Source organism: Populus nigra, chromosome 19 (assembly GCF_951802175.1).
Source record: "Populus nigra chromosome 19, ddPopNigr1.1, whole genome shotgun sequence".
Classification (NCBI taxonomy): domain Eukaryota; kingdom Viridiplantae; phylum Streptophyta; class Magnoliopsida; order Malpighiales; family Salicaceae; genus Populus; species Populus nigra.
In genome coordinates this window covers 3,955,413-3,980,332 of record NC_084870.1, presented here as the reverse complement: position 1 = coordinate 3,980,332, position 24,920 = coordinate 3,955,413, and the positions used below count along the sequence as shown (strand labels likewise).

General features: G+C 33.1%; 3 protein-coding genes across 3 annotated transcripts; 1 reads left to right on the top strand and 2 right to left on the bottom strand.

Annotated features, from left to right (window-relative positions):
- Positions 1-288: 288 nt before the first annotated feature.
- LOC133679276 (COP9 signalosome complex subunit 2) lies at positions 289-5,931 on the bottom strand. The gene is made up of 12 exons (XM_062101819.1): positions 5,797-5,931; positions 5,601-5,693; positions 4,803-4,881; positions 3,588-3,828; positions 3,439-3,513; positions 3,213-3,347; positions 2,154-2,341; positions 1,512-1,580; positions 1,319-1,409; positions 1,083-1,217; positions 783-895; positions 289-647 (listed from the first exon to the last, which is right to left on the bottom strand). Exons 1-12 carry the CDS (start codon positions 5,804-5,806, stop codon positions 557-559), a joined length of 1,320 nt encoding a protein of 439 aa, XP_061957803.1. The 5' UTR covers positions 5,807-5,931; the 3' UTR covers positions 289-556.
- Positions 5,932-9,168: 3,237 nt separating this feature from the next.
- Positions 9,169-13,347, bottom strand: LOC133679318 (proteasome subunit alpha type-3-like). Its single transcript, XM_062101868.1, has 10 exons — positions 13,116-13,347; positions 12,936-12,975; positions 12,767-12,850; positions 11,945-12,018; positions 11,223-11,309; positions 11,035-11,119; positions 10,878-10,924; positions 10,502-10,567; positions 9,965-10,055; positions 9,169-9,459 (listed from the first exon to the last, which is right to left on the bottom strand). The coding sequence occupies exons 1-10, from the start codon at positions 13,217-13,219 to the stop codon at positions 9,388-9,390; spliced, it is 750 nt and encodes a 249-aa protein (XP_061957852.1). The 5' UTR covers positions 13,220-13,347; the 3' UTR covers positions 9,169-9,387.
- Positions 13,348-19,238: 5,891 nt separating this feature from the next.
- On the top strand, positions 19,239-23,828 carry LOC133680288 (probable serine/threonine-protein kinase PBL2). The gene is made up of 6 exons (XM_062103142.1): positions 19,239-19,572; positions 20,663-20,988; positions 21,088-21,223; positions 22,076-22,212; positions 22,306-22,429; positions 23,148-23,828. The coding sequence occupies exons 1-6, from the start codon at positions 19,506-19,508 to the stop codon at positions 23,540-23,542; spliced, it is 1,185 nt and encodes a 394-aa protein (XP_061959126.1). The 5' UTR covers positions 19,239-19,505; the 3' UTR covers positions 23,543-23,828.
- Positions 23,829-24,920: the final 1,092 nt, after the last annotated feature.

Here is a 24,920-nt window from a genome sequence, read left to right as displayed (position 1 = left end):
AAGGGCCAACATGCAGATGCACTTTTCCAGGTTCCAGGAGACACTGGGCCTTAATTGGAGGATACTGATTCTGTTGTAATTCAATTACATATCAACTTGCTGTTCATCCGTTTAATGTTATGCCCAGAATGCAACACAATAATACCCAGTTCCTCCTATCTTAAGCACGCAGGCCACATGAGCCTCTCAATTCAGCAATCCATTATATCTTATGACATTCTCAAGATACTGACATAGAAACCAAAGGCCAGCAGCAGCAATGTGAAAATAAGAATGGAGAAAAACAAATAAATAAACAGTAGGACTTGAATTTTCTCAGTATCAAAAATTCAAAATTATCAGTAAGCTATATATTTATACATTCTCTACTCACATTTTTTTTCTTCAAAATGAATAACTGTTAAACATAAAACTCATTTATGGACCAAACTCAGCAGCAACTTCTCTAACACTCAGGCCTCGCGAAAGAGAGAAGAAAAGTTTGCTCTTGAATCCACCAAAATACTGGTATAACCAGAGTGCCTAATTTGGAGGGAAATCACACAACGCTGCAATCTCAAGACACCCGGTTGCTGACAGTTTGATAAAGAGACCTAAGTTGTGCGTTCCATTTCTCAATGGCAGTATACTTCTTCATTCCCTTTGACCTGCATGACATTTGACAGTGAGGAAGATGGTTGGCTGTGATAAAAGCCCAGCATTTTTGCACAGATGTAATGGAAATGCAATTTCAGCTGCCAAGCAGAGAGTAGACCAGGGCAGAAATAGAGAAGAAGCTTTACCTGTCACCACGCTCTAACAGCCTGTTAACTTGATCAATGTGTCCATCAATGCGATTATCCAATATAAGTGAAACCAACAACTGTTCAACATCTTTTTCTGGCACGTTGAGTTCCTGCCAGTCAATAGAATTTATAAGTTCACGGGGAATAGAAGTTTCTTAGGAATACATGACTAGAATATCTCAATCCAATTAAAATTCTCAGTCAAGTTTTAAGATCCTCAAAAATATTAGCATTAAAACTTAAACATTAGTAATTGCACACAATAGTGCAACGGTAAGAAGAAACCATGGCCTTCACCTTTGATATGAAAGGAATCCTGATTCTTGTATAAGGTTTAATAAGTTTGAGCAGAACTTGAGTCCTCACATTCTTCAATAAATCTTCAATATAATTTCTTATGAATGGATCATCCATTATCGTCCTTCTGTTACTCTGAAGAAAGCCCAAGGAACAACTTAAATGTCAGCAGAGTAAAATAAAAAGGCTTACCAACATGTAACGTTATAAATCCCATCAGAGTCCATTAACCATACCTTGAGGATTTTCTCAAACTCCAATATTTCATTTCGTTGATATGCAGCTATGAGATTGGTCATCGCCAAAATCTCAGGGTCATTTTTATATCTGAAGAGTAACGAACATTAGAGAACACACAAATGAGCTGGAGAGGAAAATATAAGACCAATCTTGAGATTGTAGAGCAATAAATATTATAAATGTACTTACGGTTTTGCCTCTTGACCGTCAAATGGATTTACTTCAGATTCCATCAGCATATTAGCTAGAACTAGGTATCTGTCAACCATGATGATTAGATCATTTTATGATAAAATGGCATAACAGCAGTTCTCATCCAGACAGAAATCTCATTGGTAATGGACTATTGATGCAATGAAAAGGCAAGACATATCTTGCAAGAAAACCCCTCATATGATTACATGTCACATTGATGATGTATATAACCCAAATTTCAATCCACATTTTGTCACTTTATACTTGTATCCAGCTGTTGTCATTAGTATGGCACACCATGCAGTGCACCTTGTACAGTTCTTTTCCACATGGATTTTAAGTGAGTTTTACTAATTTGTAACTTCAAAGCTTATTACCAATTGGAGGGCAGCGAAGTGGCGTAAAATATCTTGCATGCATTTTGTTTCACTCAATAAACCAGAATTTCTAGGTAATACATAGAACAACAGGATGAAAAGAATGGCATAGCTTAACCAGCTAGCTTATAACTGAGACTTTGATGAGTCAAGGTAGGTGATAACAAAACAAACTAATACTTTGCCAAGGGAGAGAAGATGATGACAAGACCAAAAATAAGATTAAAAAAATATATACTAGAAGAAAAGGTAGACATACTTTAAGCATTGTATGCGTCTCTGGTTTCCAGCTTCATCATAGTTCTTAAAAGCTTCAAAAAAATCTGTCGCTGCCTCAGCCCATTGACGCTCTGCCATATGCATCTTCCCTCCACATTCACGGATTATTCCCATGATCCTTGGATGTGGAATTGCTGACTTGATAGCCAGTGCCTTTTGGTATAATTGCTGGAAAAATTTCATAAACAATTACATGAGAAAATCAAAAGAAACAAATCCTCATGTTAAATCATCATGAAAAAAAGTATGTTAAATCAACCAAACAGATAAACTAAAGTGTGGATTGTGAAAATTAAAACAGCAATACTAACAATAATACGACTCTCAGCAACCTTTATGTTTCATTAAAAACATGGGATATATTGGAATGAGAAATCCCTAATGTGAGTTAGTATATGCTCCATGCAGGATACCAAAATTGAACTACATTATCAGGGAAACCAGATACAAGGCATGTGTATATTGAGCTTAGTATCAACATCAACATCATATCTTTGGAGAACACCATATCCTGCTCTTAAGACTTACCAGGCCTAACAATTTTGTCAAATGGGCACCACTGAATAATAAAAAACCAACGCATTTTGTGTTTGAATTCTACAAACAACATGAAATCCTACTCGATCTGGTTAACATACAAGGTGGAGATTGCTTCCATAGAAGTTTTTTCTGATTTTCCTACAACCTAAACAAGCACCTTGAGAATGTTCATTAATGAAATATGAAAGCAGGACATTAGCTCATAAAATTGCATACCCTCTAATCGAAGTTCTTATCAAATTTCATGTTATCAGCTGAAAAAATAATGAATTGACAGGTTACATGGAAGTTACTTCACGAAAGTGTACGGTCAAAGCACTCAGGTAAAAGAAAAAAAAACCTCAAGGATAGAAAATAGTTCAATCGTATATATTTGTTTAACTGGTATTAAACTCCCATGGAGATTAGGAAAGCTCAATACAGTTATTACAGTATATACTATATCATCCAATTCTAAATACAAAAGCAAAGCACAAACTAAATACCGGAAAATTCTTACCTTGAGCTTTTTGTTATTCTTAGTTTCAGTATACATTTGAATCTCAATTGCATAGACTTCCAAAAGTTGGCTACCTTTCTTCTGATCATCCGTGCCATCTTCTCTTTGACAAGATTTGTGGAGTTCCTTCAGAATCTGTCATGTACAATGAATCAATTACATAACCAGCACTGCAGATAAAAAAAGAAAGAAAAGGGAAAGCTAGAGAATGAATTAGACAAGGTACCTTGCTCATCCGTCCATATTCACCCATATCAAACCAAATCTTGCAAAGCTTAAGATTTGTCTTGAACCAAAGTCTCTGTATAACAAGAGAACAACGTTAATGATCTTGACATAAAGGGTACTAAGAAGATTACGGTGAAGAGTTCCAACCTCATTCTTTGCCTCTTCAAGAGCCTTCAAAGTGGTCTGATAAAACTCTTGTAGGAGACCAAAGTTCTGACTAGCTGATCCAGAAACAAAGTCCATGATATTGTTTATACATTTCTCACTGTAATTTCGAGTCACTGCTGATTTGATGTATGTTAGCATCTCCCTATATGCTTCCATCATTTCTTTATATTTCCCCAATCGATAATAAAGCTTAACTGTTTGTTTCAATGCTTTGAATCCCCTGGTAACAAGAAGATTTTTCTTATAAAAAATTAGCTTACAGAAATAAATAATTCTAGGTAATTATTTGAGCAGACATACAAAACCAAAGCAGTTTATGCCTCATAAGAACAAAGAAACAATTTTAATAGCAGTACAAAGGCGAAGGCTATTAGCTACTTCCATGTCACCTCTCCAGCAGTGTAAAGAGCATCAACAAAGTATTTTGAAATGTAAAGAGCATTGACAAATATTAGCAGACAAAGGAAGAATGTGACTGTCCCTTTATCCACTCATGTCATTCCCCTTTAAGCCAACCTTTCAACTCCCTCTAAAGTCAATTAGACTGCAGCACATTAAACTGGTATAATTTATTAATATTAAGTGAGATAATAAATGCATGCATGACATATATGACCTGCATATCACACTCAGATACATGTTAAAGCCACTTGGTCTCTGGATGGAAAAGAGTGTCTATCATTCTAATCTGGATACTACTTATCTGGATACTACTTGAATGAACTCTCAAAGTGAATAGCACTTAAAAAGATAGCTTCAAACCCACAATACCTCTGTACAATTATGTATAGTGAATTAGTTTTTAGCAAGTAATTCTTTAGCCAAGTCATCCACTTGTCTGCTAGCTACATAAAGCTTATGCTACACAAAGATTCGCTGTTGTAGAGATCAAGTGCAAGAACCACATTAGTTATTAGACAGGACAAGATCAACAAAACTTAGAATTGTGCTGATTTTCCATATCACCTAAAGCTTAATTGCAGAAAATGTTTGCAACCTTGATTTGCATATCAGATCCTCCATACTTCCAATGAAGATTATCTACCTTACAAAATTCAATTTGAAATGAGAGGGAGAGCTTGAAAGGTGAAACTGAGAGCCACATGCTCAAAGTTATTATAGCAGAATTGAAAGTGTTAGTAATTACATTCTGCAGATCCACTTTCATTAACAAGACAGTTGGAAATTACTCACCATTCTGCCTTCTCTGGTTCCATGCTAACTACTTCAGCAAAACCTGCAAGTGCTCCTTCTGGGTCCGTTTCAACCAAACCTTCGTGTGGCAACAATGAAAAGGAAAAGGAAAATTACAACAGATACAAAATATAAAAAAAGCATTTTAAGAACAACTAACGGTTTGACTACATGAAAACTGCTAATCACAAGATAGCAGATAATGCCACATCAATGCTACTTAATTAAACCTGCTAGTGAAAATAAAAAAAAAACCATGCAACAAAGCCTTTCAACCAAGAAAACAAATCATACATGAGCATATGAGAAGAATAATGAGAATGGAAAAAAATCACGACCCGAAATACAACAACAACAACAAAAACAAAACATGCAGCGACTACTTGTTTATCTATGTCCAGGCTGATGACACCTCGCGACTAAACATAGTCTTTCAAAACCGAAAAATCATTCTAGACCCACTCGCTCAATTTAAATCCGAAAGTACCCAGAGAGACATTCTAAAGATCATCACTTCAAAAGCACCCAATCTATTTGAGCTAACCTAGAAAAAATAGGGTTTTCTTTTTCTCTTGTCAAATCAAATCCAAGCCCAACTTGAAAAAAAGAAAAATAAAAACAATAATTTGCACAAATAAACTTCAACAAGCAATATCACCCTTTCTCGTAAAACCATAAGAACCCATTATCGATTATCAATGACAACACTCGAATTTGCACCAAATAACAATAAATAAATAGATAAATAAAGACCCATTTAATAAAAAAAAGTAACTATAAAGAAAGAAAATAAAGAACCTTTAGAATTGTAATATTGATTCTCAATATCAACATCCTGTTCCTCAGGCTCTTCGTCTGAGTACTCGAACCCATAATCCTCCATATCAGCATCTGAAAATATATTCGCAACAATTAAGAATAAAAGAAAAAACAGAATTTATTTATAGGGTTTTGCTAATTAAGTGGATTTGATGATATAAATTTGAAAAAACACCTGAACCCATTGTTGATAGAGCAGAAAATTTCGACTGTGTTCTTATTCTTACAGTAGATAAAGGAATCAGTTCATTTTGAAAACCTTGAAAATGGTCCAGGGCTTTTTATGGGTGTTTTAGTTCATGTTTGGCACTTCGGTACTTTTTAAAAAAAAAAATTACTTTCTTAAATTTTTACATGTTAATATTAAAATTATATTTTAATAAATAAAAAATATTATTTTAATATATTATAAAAAAATATTTTAAAAAATATTTTTTACTATCTAAAACTATACCATTGAAAACTTTTAATATTAGCAGTATTAACATGTTTAAGGTGGTGATTGGAATTATGGTTTAACTATATTTTTTAAAAAATATATATTTTTATGTTTTGAATAATTTTGATCTGTTGATATAAAAAACAATTATATTATTTTGATATATTTTCAAGCGAAAAATACTTTAAAAAATAATATTTATCACACCCTCAAACAAACATTTAAAAAAGTAAGTTAAGTAACCTTAAGGGGTGTAACTCAACTAGTCAAATTCTAGGTTTGCTTTTTAGAGGTCACTAGTTCGAGTCTCACAAACCTCAGAACTACTGGAGGTTTACATGGTTATTAACTTTAGGGCTCGTGGGATTAGTTGAGATGCGCGCAAACTGACTCGAACACCTACGTTGATAAAAAAAACATTTAAAAAAGTAAAAAAAATCCACAACTCGAGTTATAGATCTAATTAGATTTAATAAGTTAATTTCATTTAATTCTATTATAAAAAAACTATAATAATAAATAAACCAAATTAAAAAAGAAAAACAAGAACTAGCAAACCCATGCATATCCTCCAAACCCTATAAACCTGATCATGCGAATTGATAACCCAATTCTCAAAGCAATTAAATATTTGAAGGATGAAACTAAAAAAAAATAATTAAAAATAACTAAAAAAATTCAACTCAATCTAAATTAACCTTTTAAATTCATGATCTAGATCATGAGACTAAAATCATCATATTAAACAAAATCACAAAACCTAGTTAAAGCCTTATCACTACTCCTTTGCATATATGCATTGCCTCGCTTGAAAGCTTTTGTCGTGTTGTTTTCAACGCCACCAAAAAGCTAGTGTTTGGCTGTTGGAGAAAGCTACACGTATCGCTAGAATGTAATAGCTTCCTTTACACCGTAGCGTATGTGATGCATGCATTAGTCAAGTTGCCCTACTCGTAAACTTCAACCTACAATTTTTATTTTAGTTTCAATTTTGATACTTTGAGACTTAATTATTTTATATCAACAAAATTTTATTTTATTTTACAAAATTCATTATTAACCAACCACCATAATTTTTTCTTGATATTATGAGATCCTCATATTTAGACCACCACAAGATATTACTAGGTAAAATCTCAAATAAAAACAATGAGAAAATGAGAAAAGATCAAATTAAAAAGAAAATTAAATGACCTGTAAAAAAAAAAGACATGAAAATCAGTCTTTTTTAAACAATAAGGAATGAACATTTCTTTAAGTTTCAAGTTCGGACCTCAAAGATCTAATTTTATACATACGCTAATATTTTTGTTTTGATGGCGAGTTTACTTGAGATATAATATTAAATGTTTATAAACAAAAAATCCATGTTCACCAATCTAATAATTCTGTACACGAGTCTTGAAATCCCTAGAGGTTTCTCCTTCCAATCATGGTCTTCTGGGTAAATCTTCAATGACTGAATCAGACTTTCTAAACGCTGTCGGATAGTTAAATGGCAGTGAATCGAGAGCTTTGGAAGTTTGACTATGAATTCTCCCGTATTGATCAATTAGCTCAGTTCTGTGGTAGCTTATCCTTTACTCATATTTTGAGGGAAGCAAATCACATGGCTGATCACCTTGCCAAGCAAGGAGTCTTCCACACAGAGGTGTTCTTAGCATGGCTAGAAATTTGATAGTCTGATCTGAACTACCAGGATTTGCTTGGACGATGGGCTCATGCCATCATTCTCAGTTCTGTGGTAGCTTATCCTTTACTCATATTTTGAGGGAAGCAAATCACATGGCTGATCACCTTGCCAAGCAAGGAGTCTTCCACGCAGAGGTGTTCTTAGCATGGCTAGAAATTTGATAGTCTGATCTGAACTACCAGGATTTGCTTGGACGATGGGCTCATGCCATCATGTCTGTGCCCAGCTGATCAGCGTGTTATCTGGTATCTTCAAACTTTTCTCAGGCTTGCTGGATTCCTGATCGACATGCTCAAAATCTTGTTAATTTCTTCCAAGTTTTCTGATTAAAAAAAATATATTCTTAGGAATCATAAGGTTATCTTCTATATATTGAATCCTTTTATTAAAACTATTTAATGGAAAATTTTTAAGACTTGGGGGATAAAATCAATACAAAGATTTATTTAGGATAAAATCTGAAACTAGATGTCTAGTGTTGGGATATTTTTTTAAGATTTGTCCAGGAAATGAAATAGAAGAGGGAGAGACAGAGAAATTAAACACTTGTTGCTTGAATTATTATTTTTTAAGATTTTGAATTTCAAATTCTCCTTGAATAAGTTATTAGTCTTTGTTTTTTCTGAAAACCAGACTGGTCTAGGTTTCAGAAGCATTCTCCAGCCGGTCTAAATTTTAAAATAACGCTGGTAAGTTCTCATCTAAAGGGTTTTCTTTTAAAGGGCTAATAAGTTTTTTGCTTTGATGATAGAGCTGGTATAAGTTCTTTTTTCCGGGCATCATTATGGTGTTTCGTCAATTCCTCCATGCATGAACCGCTATTTCATCATTCTTTTCCAGATGATTTCGTTCTGGGAACATCCTCATTGGCTTCCCAGGTACTAACTAATTCAAGAAGTCAGTACTATAACAAGTTCTTTGTATCAAATCTCATGTTCTTTCATTTATGGTATACAGTATGAAGGTGAAACAAACAAACATGGAAGAGGACCTGCTATCAGGGATACTCTTACTGAGAAATATGCAGGTGTGTGTGACAGTGTTTATCAATCTGTCAGAAGAAGATTATGATTAACATTTACATGCGATCATATGAATCAATATGAAAGTACTTCAAACCTCTCAATTTGGACAGATTAGATCATATACTTCCATTCATTTATAAAGTTTCAATGCGCTTTTAGTTTGGATAAATTAACTAGTTATTATCCTTCCCCATTTTTGTTGATCAAACAACTAGATGGATGATAAGTTAACCATTTCTCCCCTCCTTCCACTTTTCACAATCCATCCGTTCTCTGACAAACACACCCTTAGATGAGACTTTCCCTATAACAAACAGAAATCAAAACTTATTTTCAATATTTTCCCCTCATTTGTTAAAAGAAGTGAGCTCACAAGAAAAAGAAAGGATATTGAGAAAAAAATGACTCCAAACTTTGGACTTGAGCAGAGTTTATGAGGGACCATATTGGTTTTAAGAAAACACCAATTAAAAGCATGACAAGAATTCGTAATAAGCTCCAGGATGATATTGTGGCCATTCACAAAAAAGATTTCGAATGTAACAATGAGAACCCAATCAAAATAAAATCATCTTATCGATGGCCCCTGGCCTAGCTGAATTAAGCTTTTTAATCAGCATCCATTTCTTCAAGTGCAATCCTAGCTGCAGCCTTGGCTTCCTCTAAGAGCTCATCAGGAACCTGAAGCTCACAGTAAGAACATTTAACACTCGACTCATAGTGTATAAGAAAACAACATCAAGAAAGAATTATCATATGAACTGGTTATTGGACAAGATGGTCATCATATAGTTACATCATCTTTCATTCCATATTAACAATGCCCCACTTCTCCTTGACGCTGAACTAGTTACAGCAAGAGAAGTCTGGCTTTCACATAAAAATTGCAATGTAGCTTCTAATAATGAAATAAAAAAAAACAGGGCTAGTTTCCTTCTACACTACAGCAGACACCGGAACACACAAATTCCAAGTGGAAACTAGGACTAGTGAACACTAGCTTCCTTTTCTTCAACTACAGAAAATAATGTCTCCAAAAATGTCAGGCTGCAAATAACTGTGCCAGTCATGCATTGTAAGTGAAGATTTTATTAAAATAAAAGGTAAAAGTCCACATGTTTATGTTTCTGCTCCAGTATATGATCAATGCATGTGATTACTCAAATTGAGAATGAACCAGAATTACCTTTTGATGCTGTCTCTTTGACTCATCACAAACCCAACTCATCTCAAGTTCGAAGGCCTTGTCCTTTGCTTCATCATGTAACTTGTAAATGCTGATCAAGGGAGAAGGAAGATATCAATACAAAGAATGCACCGCACCCACATGGAAAGGGGGGGGGGGTTCTTCCTCTATTTTATGATTCAATTCTCTGGTTTCTATTGATTTGACAGTTACAAATGCAGATAATGTCCGATAAGAAGGGTTCTTTTCATCAAAATTTGTCTAAATCACTTAAAGTGGTGATTAAACTCAGCTGTTGAAAGCTATATGAATGCTATTACATCATCTAAAATTTACCAAAGGCATTAACAAGGATTTAAAAAGGAAGGAGAAAAGAGGAGCCAAGAGTTGCCAAACATTGTTGAACCAATAGTATCCTTGCCAAAAGATCCAGACTCGAAAGAAAACAGAGAAAAATATATTGAATGCAATGATAATTGACAAAAATACATACATGCAAGAAAGAAGAGAAAGAGAATAAGAAATTGGAGCGCTCACATTTTGGCTACTTCAAGGACCCCTTCTCGGCATGTCATTTCAGACAGCTTCAACTTTTCAATTTCTCTGTCCACAGCATCATTCAATCATTTAAAAGGAAAAAGGAAAAACTAAACATTAGCTAAAGGATAATATAAATTGCAGAAATGCAACAACCAATTTAATTTGAAATGAGGCTAACAAAATTAAACCTTTTGTAAAGATTAATTCCTTCAATAAAAATGGTTCCTTTATCAATTGATAAATTGGCTTCAGATGAGAATTATATTCAAAGAGCTGAAAAAATAAATGAACATCACCTTCTAAATTCCAATCATGTCACAAATCCTTATGATAAAATCATACACTCACAAAACAAAAAACAAATATTACTTACGTTTTAGCAGCCTGCTTCCCTTTCCCTATAGCAGCGCCAAAATATCTCTACATCAAATCAAACAACACAGCATTAGATAAGAAACACACCATGAAACAAAATTAAAAGGGAGAAACATTGCAAAGGAAACAGGCAAAACTAGAACAAATCAACTCACATAGGAGATGCCAGATGGTTCAACCATGTATAATTGTGGTCCATCTCTGTCATAACCACCGAGAATCACCCCACAACCAAATGGCCTGCAGCATAACAACTTTTATGTAGTTTTACTGAAGGCTAAATGGTGGAAAGAACAGATGAAGAAGACATTTCAACCAAAAAAAAGAAAGGAATTTTACTTACCTAAGCCACCAATAGAGAGTGCACAAATGCACATAACTAGCAACACGATCAGCGAGCTCCTTGACAGGAATGGGCTCACCATAAACACTACAAAATCATAATGACACTCAGAATTAGCAAACATGTGGTGTAAGAGATCCACAAGGCAAATTGAATCATGCTACAGCGCCTCATCTCCAATCTTGAACAAAGATGATATCTGAGCAAACAACTGGCAAAAATGGGGATCTTGTGGTGATTGATGACCAAGCATATAGCAGCGGCTTCTAATAGAAATCTTGTCATATTGAACAGATAGCTAAGGCCTTAGACAAACAAGTGCTGTCCAAACACCAACTTTACAATATGTGGTGTCTTGAATCTTGATCCCATACAACTCAAATTAGTTTAACGAAAATTGTAGCAGGCTGAGCTATCATCAAGTTTAGGGCTCACTAACCCATGCTGCATTAACAGGGCATAAATGACACATCCTACTGTCCCCAGTCCTGGTGGTTGATCATGGGAAGTTATATGAAGTGCATGCTAATTTTCAGTGACTGGGTCGCAACTGAGCCAAAAGCACTCAAAAGAAAAATACTTTCAGCCCTCCAACATCCACTACCAAAAGCCAATCGATTAGGATTTGTAACAATCTATTGGTTTCTATTTAATACTCAAGCAGGCTTCAGAGTAAAAATAACACTTCAACTACAACTACAAGGCATTGTTCAAAAACAAACCTCTGATAATTGGATGCCTCACTTTTGGCACGTGCAACGATTTGCCTACCATCAGCCGCTAAACCAGCAACAGCCTGATATTTGAAAGATGAGAGACAGAGAGTTAATGTTTGCTTGCATACAGTTGCACAAACAATACAATATTCTTCATCAAAGTGTTTGATTTTAAGACCAGAACAGTAAACCTTTCCATATACCTCCTACAGCACATCTTCCCTTGAAATAACTAGAAATGAACTACTCCCACTCTCTTCTTGTTAAGGAATGCATGAATACATGCTATATGTTCTTCCACTTAAGTTTGACCTAGCCTCTGCGATAGAGTTTTATTGGAGAAGCCAAAATCCCAGCATCACACCTACCAAACTCTTAACTCATAGACTAAGTTAAACCTTCTGCGAAACAATAATCATTTGCTTTGACCATGTCTCGTAAAAACCCATCTCCAATCCATTCAAATTAAAACTTGTTTCTTCGTTAATTTCAAGGATGACCCATTACAGCATCAGAATGAAGCCTACTGACCCTAAACAAGACCCAATTTTATCAGGTATGCAAAAAGCGAACTACACATATAAACTGACATTTTAGCTACATAAATGAGCATTAAATCCCATTAGAAATAAAAAACACTGATGTCATGTATATTATCCACGACCACAAATTTGCATTAATTTTCAATATAAATCTTCATCCAAAACAATAAAAAATATCATATTGCGCTCTAATTAGCTGCAAACACTGTAATGAGAAAAAACCCCATCTTTGTTTCTTAAATTTCTGCAACTTTTTACACAAACATAAAAAATGAAAAAGCAGTACCATGCCGGAATGACGATGAACGGTGTGAATTCTCCTATTGGAACCGGGTAACATCATCTTCGACGCTATTAGCTTCTCCACACCCTAAAATTAAACAATTTTATGATTACAAGTACAATTAATGCATGTAGAAAATTCGATTTTTCTAAAGAAAGAGATAAATTTATACCATAACAATCCCATCTTTGCACTTGATGCCAATAACAGTACTGCAAGAAGAAAAAAATCTAGTATGAACAAAATAGAAGAAAACCCCTAAATAATGTAATGCTAGTAAAACAACACAAAGCAAGAACATTGGTCTACAAATTTAAAAGTATTAAGAAATTTTAGAGAAAAAAAAGAAGACCCGCTGTTATCGACGGCTTTAGCAGCGTATTCGATCTGAAAAACACGGCCATCCGGCGAGAAAGTAGTGACGGACAGATCGTAGCCTGTTCCTATGCTGCTCATCGCTCAAGCTTTCTTTTCAGATAATTTTCTTTAACTTCTCTATCTATCCAGTGGTTTTGGTGTTGTCTTAAGAAGAAAAGTTTTCTTCGATCTCAAGACAGCACAGATCGAACATGGCTGCCTCAGTGTTGTGTTTCTAAAGCACGGTGGGTTTTGGGTTTGGGTCATGGGCTGGGTCTTGTTGCCCAATAGAGTTATGGACAGCCCATGGTTTTTATTCTTAGCCACAATTTTTGAGGTCCAGCTTTTTTTTATTTGTCAGATAAAAAATTGTTCGGCTAGTGATGTAGTTTTGTTTTTGGTTTTTTTTACTGAACTCCGTGTATAATTATACTCTAATTCTTATTTTGTATAAACTAAACTATAATATTTTTTATTTTACATAAAAAAACTCATTTCACAACATTTTTAATAAAAACACTAATATTTTAAAGAAATTACAATTTAAAATATTTTTTAAATCACAACTATAAAAACCATAGTTTTAAAACTCGAACCGACCTAGCAAGTCGACTCGGCTAACCTAGGGTTGGAACCAAGCCAGGTTTAAGAAAAGTCAAAAACTCGGTTGTAAATCGTTGATTATTTTTTTAAAACCAAAACAATATCGTTTTGATTTATAAAAAAAATTATGGTTGATCCAATTAAAACCCGGCAACCCAAGCAAAACTTATGACTTGAACCTTGAGTTGGATTGGTCATCGAATTGGATTTAAAAACTCTAATAAAAACTACCATGATATAAATGCTCGAAAACAATGAAGCTATATATAACATAGTTTTCAGACCCGGCTCAATCCAAGACTCGAGTTTCGGGTTTCGACCGGATCAATTTTTTTAAAAAAAATCAAAACGACGTCGTTGTAGTAAAAAAACAAAAGTCAACAGGTTGCAACTAGGGTTTTTGACCGGGTCAATCGGGTTGTCAGGTCAACTCGCCGGGTTATATTAAGTTTTTTTTTATTTTTTCTTTAACCCGATCCGATTTCAATCCCGAGTTGACTGAATCCGGGTTCAACCTACCAGGCTGAACTGGTTTCAAAACTATGACATATAGCAATTGGAAAGACAATAATCCAAGGTGAGAAAGAAAATTAAAAAATGGTAGGGTGGGACCTATGGTTGTAATAAGATTATATTTATATACACACGCATGTTTGGTCAGTGCCATAATCGAATGGTTCATTGACCAATTTGCAAATCAAAGGCATGATGACACAGCCAGATAATGAAAATGAACACACAGCTTTGAAGTCAAGGGCACAGCCCCCTGTCCCCTGCATGGACCGGACTGATTGAGACCTAAATAATAATATTATTTTTTTGACGATGAGGTGATCTTACGGCGAAAAATAAATAAATAATTGCCTGCTCGTATATTCCTGACTGTTGAATATTCGGTTTGATTTCTTTTTTTTTTATTTGCTTTTGAATTTGACTTTTTTTTTTTTTTTGCCTTTTAGTTTTATAATATTAGCTAAGGTTACATTGCACCTGAGACTCCAAGTTAATTTGCAATGCAGGAAAGGAAACTATATTGTATGTGCAATAAAAGAGTTGACAAATATATGGACTTGCAAAAAAATATTGTTAATGTTAATTAAAAACTAAAACAAGACGATAAATTTATATATAAATATTTGACGTAGTTATGTGGATGGTTTTTTTTGTTTTTTTATTTAATTGTGTGGCAATAAAAATAAATGTTGTAAAAAAAGATAATTATTTAGATTCTAGAAAAGAATTTTTTTTATCAAGAATTTTTTTTGTTAAAAAACATTAATTTTTTTATCAGCAGTATGGTTTATTGAATAAAAAATAAAGGCAATTAAAATATAAATTAAAAAAATCTATTTATTTGAAATAGAGAGCAAAAAATGTATCTCTCTAATAGAAACTCTTTTTTTATTCATGTGTTTTTTCTCTTTTTTTTTTAATAAAACATGTCTTTTTGAAGAGGTATTGTTTTTTAAAATTAAAATTTATCATAATATTAAAAGAAATTTAGAATAAAAAAATCATAAATCAATAATTTAGACGCAAAATATCAAATAAATATAAAATGTGAGAAAAAAATATAAAAAAATGCAATAAAATAATTAAATTGATATTTTATTTTCACTAAATGTTCATGAGGTATTTAAAAAAAAACGTATTAGGTTCATATATGATTATTAAAAAATAATCTTAATTTAATATTATAATAAAAACTATAATATTATTTGAAAAAAATATGGTATAATTGGATAATTATTTGAATATTATTTGAATATATTCATTTAAAGTTAGTCCTATTATAAAATATAAAAAAATATATCCATTAAAAAAAAAGCCATGATTGGGCTTGAGTATTTAAATCAAGCGGTGCACCTTGCTATATATATATATATATATATATATATATATATATATAATGGGTGTTTGGTCCTCATATGTTTGGAAGGAATTTATGATATGTAGGTGATTGGTTTCAATGAGATGGTAATCCCACCATCCTTTTAACTGGCCAAAGAAACCAGTAATAGCTTTATCTAGGGTTCCTGTCTGGGTTTTGTAGGCATTGGCTGCCATAGTCATTTGTTGGAGGGTGTTGAGGATATTATATTCGGACATTCCATCTATATTTCATTCATAGAGGGAAGAGGCATTATATTTGTGTTGAGGAAGGATAGTTGGTTCGGTAGTTATGGAAATGTCTAGGGCAATGGTTGTTTTGGGAGTTTGCCAGGTAAGTCTGTTTAGGGTAAGAGATTGGTTTGGAGAAGTACCTTCATCAGAAGACTCTCCGGGACCATTCTGTAAAGTGTTGACTTGATTTGTGGAGGTAGAATGATTGATTATTTGTGGTGTGTCTGTGATGTTAGATTTCAAAACTTTCAAGACTCCTTCCTCGGTTCTATTGAGTCTAGCCTCTGCAGTGGTCCGGTATCATTTGATTGTTATCCAAACATAACCATATCCCTCAAAGACAAAAATATCTTGCAAAGTATGCTACTACAAATAAAGACCCATAATTATGGCATGCTCGAAGGATTTATCCTTGTTGCTCTCATATTCAAAATCCATTACAAAGCCATGTTCTCAGCCTTTGCCGGCAAACACAAATTCCAATATCAAAAAGGCGAAACGCTCCTACTACAAATAGATTTATCCCGCTCAAACACTGTTGTCCCAAAAGTAATTTAATAGAAAAACATATCCCTACCAGAAGATTGGATCTTTGAAGGTGCAGCACCACCAGAACTTTTTTTTATATATAAATATATATTTCCAAAAATCACGTGGATGACGTGTTGTTTATTTACAATATTTTTTTACCATCGCAGCTAGCTTCCAGTGGTGAGAAAACTAGGGCCCAAAATTTTTAATCCCAAAAATCACGTGGATGACATGTTTGTCTAGGGATTGAAATGGAAAAAATAAAATTATGAACCAAGATATAAAAAGCCCAAGGAAGAGAGATCAAGCGAAAAAAAAAAAGAAACTTGAAGGACCAAATTGAACATTTCCTTGCAATTTAAACAAAAAACAAGTTTGAATAACATTTTTTATCCTTGATCTTTCATTTTTGTTTTTTTAAAAAACATAACATTAATTTTTATAAAATCATAATCTAAACTAAAAGAAAATAGTAAATAATCTATCTAGGAATACCCTTTTTATTTGATAAAATGGTATACTAAATTAATGAGTAAATTATTAATTAATTATTTTATTTTTATATAACGAATTAAAATAGTCTCTTTGGTATTTAAAAATTAACAAGATTGGTCACCGTAATACACTACAGGCCAGGCCAAAATTTTAATAACTTAAAAAAAAAGATGATCAAGTGATGCAAGCAATTTTTTTTTAAAAAATGAGACTTGATTATTGACTCAATTAGATTCAATAAGCACATTTAATTTAATAATGTAATTAAAATAATACAATGATAGCAAATAAACTAGGTTAAACAAAAACAATGACAATGATTATTGAAAAAAATAACCGCTTGCTAATACTATAGAAAGATATCCTCTCAATATTCTTAAAAAGATCTTTTCAATCTCATTAAATAAAAAATAAATGAGAACATGATAACCCTATAAAAAGAAAGAAAAATCCAAACTCAATTTTAAGCAAATTAAATATTGAATGAAGAAATTAAAAAAAATCAATTTTGAAAAAACTAACTTGAGTTCACTTGAGTCAGCCTGCCAAATTTACAACCTAGTCGTGAGATTGAGATAACCGATAAAAAGCTAAATTAAATAAAACTACAAAACTCAATTCTCAAACCAACTCAATGTTAAAGGATTGAACCATAAAAAAACAATTCAATTTTAAAAAAAAAGTAACAAAAAAATCTCAAGTCAACTTAGGTTAACATGCGAAACCCGTGACTTGAGATATGAGATGTAGAAAGTAAAGTGAAAAAGATTATGAAGCTCAATTTCCAATCAAACCAATATTGAAGGACAAAATTGAAAAAAAAATCAATTTTAAAAAAGAATATAAAAAAGGCTAAAATCAAATCGGACTAATCTTCTAGACCATGATGTCATGAAGTTGATATTATCTCGTAGAAGGCAAACTTAAAAAAAATCACAAATGCAAAATCTTAATCAACCAAATATCGAGGGATGAAATTGAGAAAAAATCAATAAAAAAATCTAAAACAAAACAAATATTAATCAAAAGAATGAGGACTATATTTGACAAAAAAAACCAAAAGTTGAGGAATGAAATTAAAAAAAAATCAATTAAGAAGAGGATTTAAAACAGGTAGCAATCAAAAGAAAAAAGACCAAAATTGATCTAAAAACTAAACGAAACTAAATCGTGAGGGACGAGATTGAAAAACAAAATCAATTAAAAAAAATTAAAAACAAAAAATAACAATAAAAAAAATGATGAACAAATTTGAAACAAAATTGAAAAGAAAAGATAACTTTTATTTTTGCAAAGCAGTGCGAATCCCATGAAGAAAAGAGAAAGAAAAAAGAAGAAGAAAAAGGGTAGCCACGAGCTTCAAACTAGACAAGCGTCGCCTCACCGGTAACCTCTCGGTGTGAAGAATTCAACACAAAGGTGGACGACAATGTTACGCCACCAAAATTCACCTTATGCGTTGCTAGAGCACAATCGATAGCTTCCACACGCGCCGCCCAAGTTACCTTATCTATTTACCTAACCCACCATATTTTTTTCATTTTAATTCTGGTCCTTTAACTCCTAATTAGTTTACATAAACATATGTTTTTTTTTTTTACAAACCAGTATCAACCAACCATGAAATATTGCGAGAACCTCATGTCTAAATAACCAAAATAAACTATCAAATTAAATCTAAAATAAAATTGATATAAAAGAATTAGATTAAAAAAATAAATTAAGTGGTTGAAAAATAGATTTTCATTAACCGTTAAAATTTAATACTAACAAACAAAAAGGACCTGGCATTTATTCCAAGTTTAAATTTAATTCCAAAAACTTTAATTTTTTTAAATTAATAAAATTAAATATTATTTTACCAAACCGATTATCAACCTAGGAACGAAATATCTCCCTTGCATTAATAGGCCATACACAAGCATAATGACAAATCGCCATGACGAATTCCAAAGAAATGCAGCATTAAAGAACCAAACTAAAATAAAAAAAAATTGAGGAACGAAAGTGAGAAGAAAATTGGAAAAAAAAAGATATATCACTTTGAAATCTCTCACATGGCGCCGTGAAACCACTGATGTCTTTAGTGTTTTTTTTTAAAAAATTTTCTTCTCACTTTCGTTCCTCAAAAAAGGAAGATTGTTTGCTTCTTCTTACCTTTTTCTATTTTTCAGAACAAAAAAGAAAGATTGTAAAGGAACATAAAATGAACGAAAGACTAATGAATTAATTTTTGGAACTAGAGAGATTATTTTATTTATTTTGTAAAAAAAAGAACTAAATAATAATTTACTCATTAATTAATGCAGCAGCCAAGCACTTACCAAGGACGAGCAAAGTACGTGGGGCCGTCTCTGTTGTTGCATTGATTTTTCCATTCAAAGAAGGTGGTTTCCTCCATTGACCAGATTACTTTCTGGCTAACTTGCTTGCTTCATCTTCTTCTTATCGTCCATCAAGCACGTATACTTAATATATATTATATTGCCAATGGACGGTTTCCCTATTCTACATTTTCTTCCTCATCACTGTTATTTAGACCCTCAAATTCTAAGTCCAGTTTCACAAAGTCTTATTTGCCAGTTTTTGTTCTTCTTCTTCCATGGCAGATTGAAGTAAAGATTATCCAGTTATGGGAAACTGTGTGAGGAAGCCTGTTAAGTGTGCTCATGCTTCTTCCAGTAATTTTCCTCCATCTGGTTAGTCATGATCTTTCTCACTATTCTTGCTAATCAATTCTGGGTTCTTAATTTGTGTTGTATGTCCATAAAGATCACTTTTTTATATGAAAGTTTAGGAATTTATGTCAAAGTGGAGCTGCACATGTTGAGGAACTTATCTTTTTAGTTATAAGTTGAGCTAATTCTCCCTCTTGTTCTGTTTGTGAATAGAAGATGTGAGAGTTTGTTAGTCTTTAGTTTTCAATGGATTTTGGATTCTTGATAGTTGTAGACGTATTGGGGCTGTGCTTGTAATCTTGCCATCTAGATGAACGTTCAAAGTTTAGACTAATTTGAAACTAAAGATTTTAAGTTTTTAATGTATCGATTAGAGTGTTTAGGCATCATAAGAGGGTTTAATTGAAGGAACTGTTTCCAAAACACGTTTTCCACTGATAATATAGTGTGTGTTGCAATAAGTGGGCTAAGAAATGCTACAAAAATGTGGAAATTTGAAGCAATGTTGATTCCTAATGCGAAGGATATTGATGGGATAGTGATTTAAGTTTGGTTGATTTAATGGACGTTAGAAACCCAAAGGGGGTGAAATGGCAGAGGAGCAAACTAGTAAGCTTAAGGTCACCGGTTTGGATTCCCACTTCAGCTGGCCACCCATTGCCAAGGCAAAGTGAGGTTCGTTAAGGATGAGGAGGCCATGATGTGGGGTTAATGTGGGTACGATGATATGAGAACCTGCGCTGGATACCTTCTGTCGAATCCAAAAGAGGAGTTCAACTGCATAATTAAATGCAAAGAAAGTAATAGCAGTGCATTTATATGTTTTTGAGACTCAGTTTTAAACTACTTTGGAAGGGTTGTGTAACTGGGTTAAATGGATGCTTAGTGTTCATAAATCTGTTCTGACCGACTTATGTTGATGGGAAATAAGGCCATTGTTCTGTGGAGAGATTGTATCATTACTTCAAACGCAAGGAAGCTGATTCATGTTTACTTCTTTAGTAATGTTTACTTCTTTGTGGCTGTTCAAAAACACAAGTTTTCTGGTTACCTGCATAGTATCTCAAAGGCACTGATAGTTGCTCTTTTATTTTGCTATCTGTCCTTTCAGGAGCTACAAAGCCTAATGGTGATGCAAAGCAAGTTTCAACCTCTCCTAGCGGGGAATCATCATTTAGAAGCTTGAACAAATCTTTGATTGCATCCAAAGTTGATGTATCTGCACATAGCAATCTCAAGTCCTTTAGCTTTACTGATTTGAAGAATGCCACCAAGAACTTCCGTTCAGAAACTTTGCTCGGAGAGGGAGGTTTTGGGTGTGTTTTCAAAGGATGGATTGACTTGAACACATTTGCTCCTACCAAACCTGGAAGTGGAGTTATTGTTGCAGTCAAGAAGCTCAAGCCAGAAAGCTGTCAGGGTCACAAAGAGTGGCTTGTATGTATATTGGACCCTCTTATAGCTGTTATTTTTCCATTTGACCTTGCAAACCTATATTTGAACTCATCTTTGTGCTCGGTGCTTTAAATTTGGCAGACAGAAGTAACCTATCTCGGTCAGCTTCATCATGAAAATCTAGTGAAACTCATTGGGTATTGTTCCGAGTCTGATAATAGACTTCTAGTCTATGAATTTATGCCGAAGGGAAGTTTGGAGCAACATTTATTTAGAAGTAAGTAAATTTAATTTTATTGATTTATTTCTTCCCAATTTCCTTACATGTTTAGGTATAATTTTGTTTATCTCTGTATTACAGTCCATCATGAATAGTATATGTGTTTTATCATAAAGTGTGTCTAAACGTACTTAGATGTTTATGTGAATACCATTGCTTATAACAGGGAGAGGGAGAGGGAGAGATACTGTCCTTATCTTATATGCTTGACGACTAATTTTACTCACATTTTAGGCTCTTTTGTGTTGGGATTGCGAGGTGTAATATATGAAACAATTGGATGAAGATGATGAGGATTGGATTGAAGGGAGAGCGGAAAAATTCTTGAAGAATTTAATCTATTTCTTAGTAATAGGGAAAAACATAGGTGAACATTGCAGGAGGAAATTTCAAGGAGTTACCTCATTTAGAGAAGTAAGCTTCCTTTTTTTTGACGTTTCAAGGGTCATATAGGAAACTATTGCACGGTGATTCCTAAAGATACTGAATGCTCTTAAAATCGTAGTTCATATTTTGGAAGCACTTGTGTTTCCATATGCCTGAAGGTGATTTCTGAATGATACATGATCTTAGGGGGAAGCAATGACATTGAAATAAAATTGAAGAAAAAGAAAAAAAATAACTAAGCTGAAACTCATGCTGTCAACTTGTTTGTTTAATGTGGCTTGTTGCTCTTCTGGTGAGTGGAATTGGACCCTTTCTTCTATGAAACAAGTGATCACGGGCTTGTTTTAGATTCATTTTAGATAATAATTTTACTTTTCCCACGATGAAAAATTTCTATGAATGACTATTATTGATACTTTTCTGCAAAACTAATAATAAATAAAACAATCTCTCGCCCTGCAGAAGGTGTTCAGCCTATCACTTGGACTATGAGAATGAATATTGCAATTGATGTAGCAAGGGGGTTGTCCTTCTTGCATGGGTTGGATGCCAATGTAATCTATCGCGACTTGAAGGCATCCAATGTTCTACTTGATTCGGTATGCTGAAACCTCATGAATTTGTACTTGGGTACCGGTAAAGAGTAACTCTACACCCAGAAGGCTGATGGATTTTTGATTTTTTTTGTTCAGGATTATAATGCTAAGCTTTCAGATTTTGGCTTAGCAAGGGATGGCCCTACTGGAGATAACACACACGTTTCAACCAAGGTTTTGGGAACTCGGGGCTATGCTGCTCCAGAGTATGTAGCCACAGGTCAGTCGACTTTCTGTTGCATATGATTTAGTTTTTCATGGTAAATGGATCATCTTTAGGAGAGTTTAACAATTAAATTCATTAGGATGAACTCAAAAATGCTGGACTACTACTATGTTGTAGATTCTCAAAATAGTGGGGAATTCTCCACATTTGCTCCATGCATCTGTTCCCCTATCTCTTGCACAACTAGTGGATATAATAAATGATAAAAGAAGGGTTTACCATCAGCTCACAAGCACTGGATATGATCATTATTGTTGTCATTGTTGTTGTTGATGCTGTTAATAATATTTGGAGAAAGATAATGATTGGTAGGTAAAATTTAATAAGCTCTAGTTTGTGCAGTTGACTCTCCAAAAAGAACAGAGAGAGTTTGTTCAGTTTTTCTATCCGTAGGATAGTATTCCAATTTTGAATACAAAATGTAAACCATGAATTGAGGGTTTAACATCTGTTTATGTTTTCCATTTGTTTTAAAAGTAGATATGTTCTTTAGATTTAGGCTTCGCAGAACGCGGGTGCAACCGCAGCCGCGCTTGGGTTCCCAAACGGGCACTAAGTATAAGCAAGTGCTATTTAGCCAAATTTTTATATGTTACTGTAACTACTCTGTCCTTTTCGATCTCCCTTCAAAAGGAAAATTGAAAAGTGGAAGCAAATGTTTTAAGTTTTTTAACCACCTGCTCTTTCTCATTAATTGTTCCAAACCAAGCAGGTCATTTGACCCCGAAGAGTGACGTGTACAGCTATGGTGTTGTCTTGTTAGAGTTGCTATCAGGACGAAGGGCAATGGATGAAGAGAGAGGCGGTCCAGACGAAACCCTGGTGGATTGGGCGAAGCCTTTCTTGATCGACAGCAGGCGAGTTTTGAGAATCATGGACACTAGACTGGGTGGACAGTACCCTAAGAAAGCAGCCCAAGCCGCGGCTGCACTCGCGTTACAGTGCCTGCACACAGATCCCAAGAACAGGCCACCCATGATTGATGTTCTAGCAACTTTAGAAAAACTCAACACATCAAAGGACATCCCAAGAACAGCACGTCCAGTTAAGCTGGATAATCATGGGATCAAGCCTATGAACAGCTCTTACAGGATAACCAAAACATAAGCAAATCTATAAACTATCCTTTCCTTGTATCCTATTTTTGGCATCGCTCTACTCAGGGCTGGTTAGATGTATGAAGTTGCACCTGAAAGTATGAGGATCTGTAAATGGCTAGAAGATGCATGATGCAATAGTGGAAGCGTGTGCATGTCTCTCATCTCTGTGAAGACTAGTGTCATGGACAAAGACAACCGGCTTAGCTATTTGTAAAATGTACTTGATTATTTAATTTCATTTGCAGGAGGATGCGTTGTGGAAGAAAATTATAAAGTGAGGGTCATTTCCTACATTTCAGGCCGTTTGGGTTGTATAAATTTTATGTTTTCTTGGATTATTGTAATTAAGGCCTGTTTGTTTCACTTGAAAATTATTTTTTTAATTTTCTAGTGTTTATTTACCTTAAAGTTAGGTAATAGAAAATACTTTCTAATTAAAAAAAATTTTAGCTTAATTTCCAATGTTTTTGAAAAATATTTTTTAGAAGTTATAAAAAAATAAAAAAATATCTTATTAATCGTTAATTATATCAAATTTGATTTTTAATCTTTTAAATATTATATATATATATATATTTGAATTATTTATTTATTTATTTTATTTTATTTTTTAAAATTTGATTTTTATATTAACTTTAGTTTTTATTTTTTATTATGTTTTTAATTGAAATTTTTTATCTATAAAATTTGATTACTATTCTTTTGATTATTATTTTTTTAATTTGAAATAATTTATAAAATTAGATTTTGTTTTTTAATTTCATTCATTTTTAATTTTTTTATTCAATAGATTTGATCTTTATTTTTTTTATTGTTATTTATTTTATAATTTATAAAATTTGATTTGATTTTTATTTTTATCTTTCTTTAACTTTTTTATCCGTCAAATTTAGTTCCTAATTTTTTTTTAATAAACTTGAAAAAAAATTAAAACATTAACAAGTTATTTTTCATAATATAACAAAACACTTAAAAATATTTTCTAATTTATTTTTTATAATACTATAAATATAGAAAAAATAATTTACTTTAAAAAAAATATACATGAAAACCATTTTTTTTTTATAAAAAAAATACTCTCCAACAAGAGTTGATAACATAATCCACGTATCCACAAATCCATGTGGAAAAAATAAATGTGAAGGCACTTTATAGAATAGTTTCAATATAAATCCTGGAATCCATTGAAATACTTGTTATCTCATGAAATCAAAATAAAAATAGAGACTTGATTACGGAACAGAAGGCTCTTTTTACGGAACAGAAGGCTCCTTTTCTTCTTTCCAGGTTCACCATGACAGAAAACCTGCAGTGGCAACCCATCTTAATGGCTCAATAGAACAATGCTCAAATTTACCAAATAGTACCAGAAAAGGCAGGGTCAA

Coding starts and splice junctions, on each gene's coding strand:
- LOC133679276 (XM_062101819.1), bottom strand. Junction 3,514..3,587: donor TTGAAGAGGCAAAGAATGAG/GTTGGAACTCTT, acceptor CTTGTTATACAG/AGACTTTGGTTCAAGACAAA. Junction 1,410..1,511: donor GACGGTCAAGAGGCAAAACC/GTAAGTACATTT, acceptor GTTACTCTTCAG/ATATAAAAATGACCCTGAGA.
- LOC133679318 (XM_062101868.1), bottom strand. CDS start 13,219: ATGAGCAGCATAGGAACAGGCTACGATCTGTCCGTCACTACTTTCTCG. Junction 10,925..11,034: donor AACCATCTGGCATCTCCTAT/GTGAGTTGATTT, acceptor GATTTGATGTAG/AGATATTTTGGCGCTGCTAT. Junction 9,460..9,964: donor CAAAGAGACAGCATCAAAAG/GTAATTCTGGTT, acceptor TGTGAGCTTCAG/GTTCCTGATGAGCTCTTAGA.
- LOC133680288 (XM_062103142.1), top strand. CDS start 19,506: ATGGGAAACTGTGTGAGGAAGCCTGTTAAGTGTGCTCATGCTTCTTCC. Junction 19,573..20,662: donor CAGTAATTTTCCTCCATCTG/GTTAGTCATGAT, acceptor CTGTCCTTTCAG/GAGCTACAAAGCCTAATGGT. Junction 20,989..21,087: donor AGGGTCACAAAGAGTGGCTT/GTATGTATATTG, acceptor TAAATTTGGCAG/ACAGAAGTAACCTATCTCGG.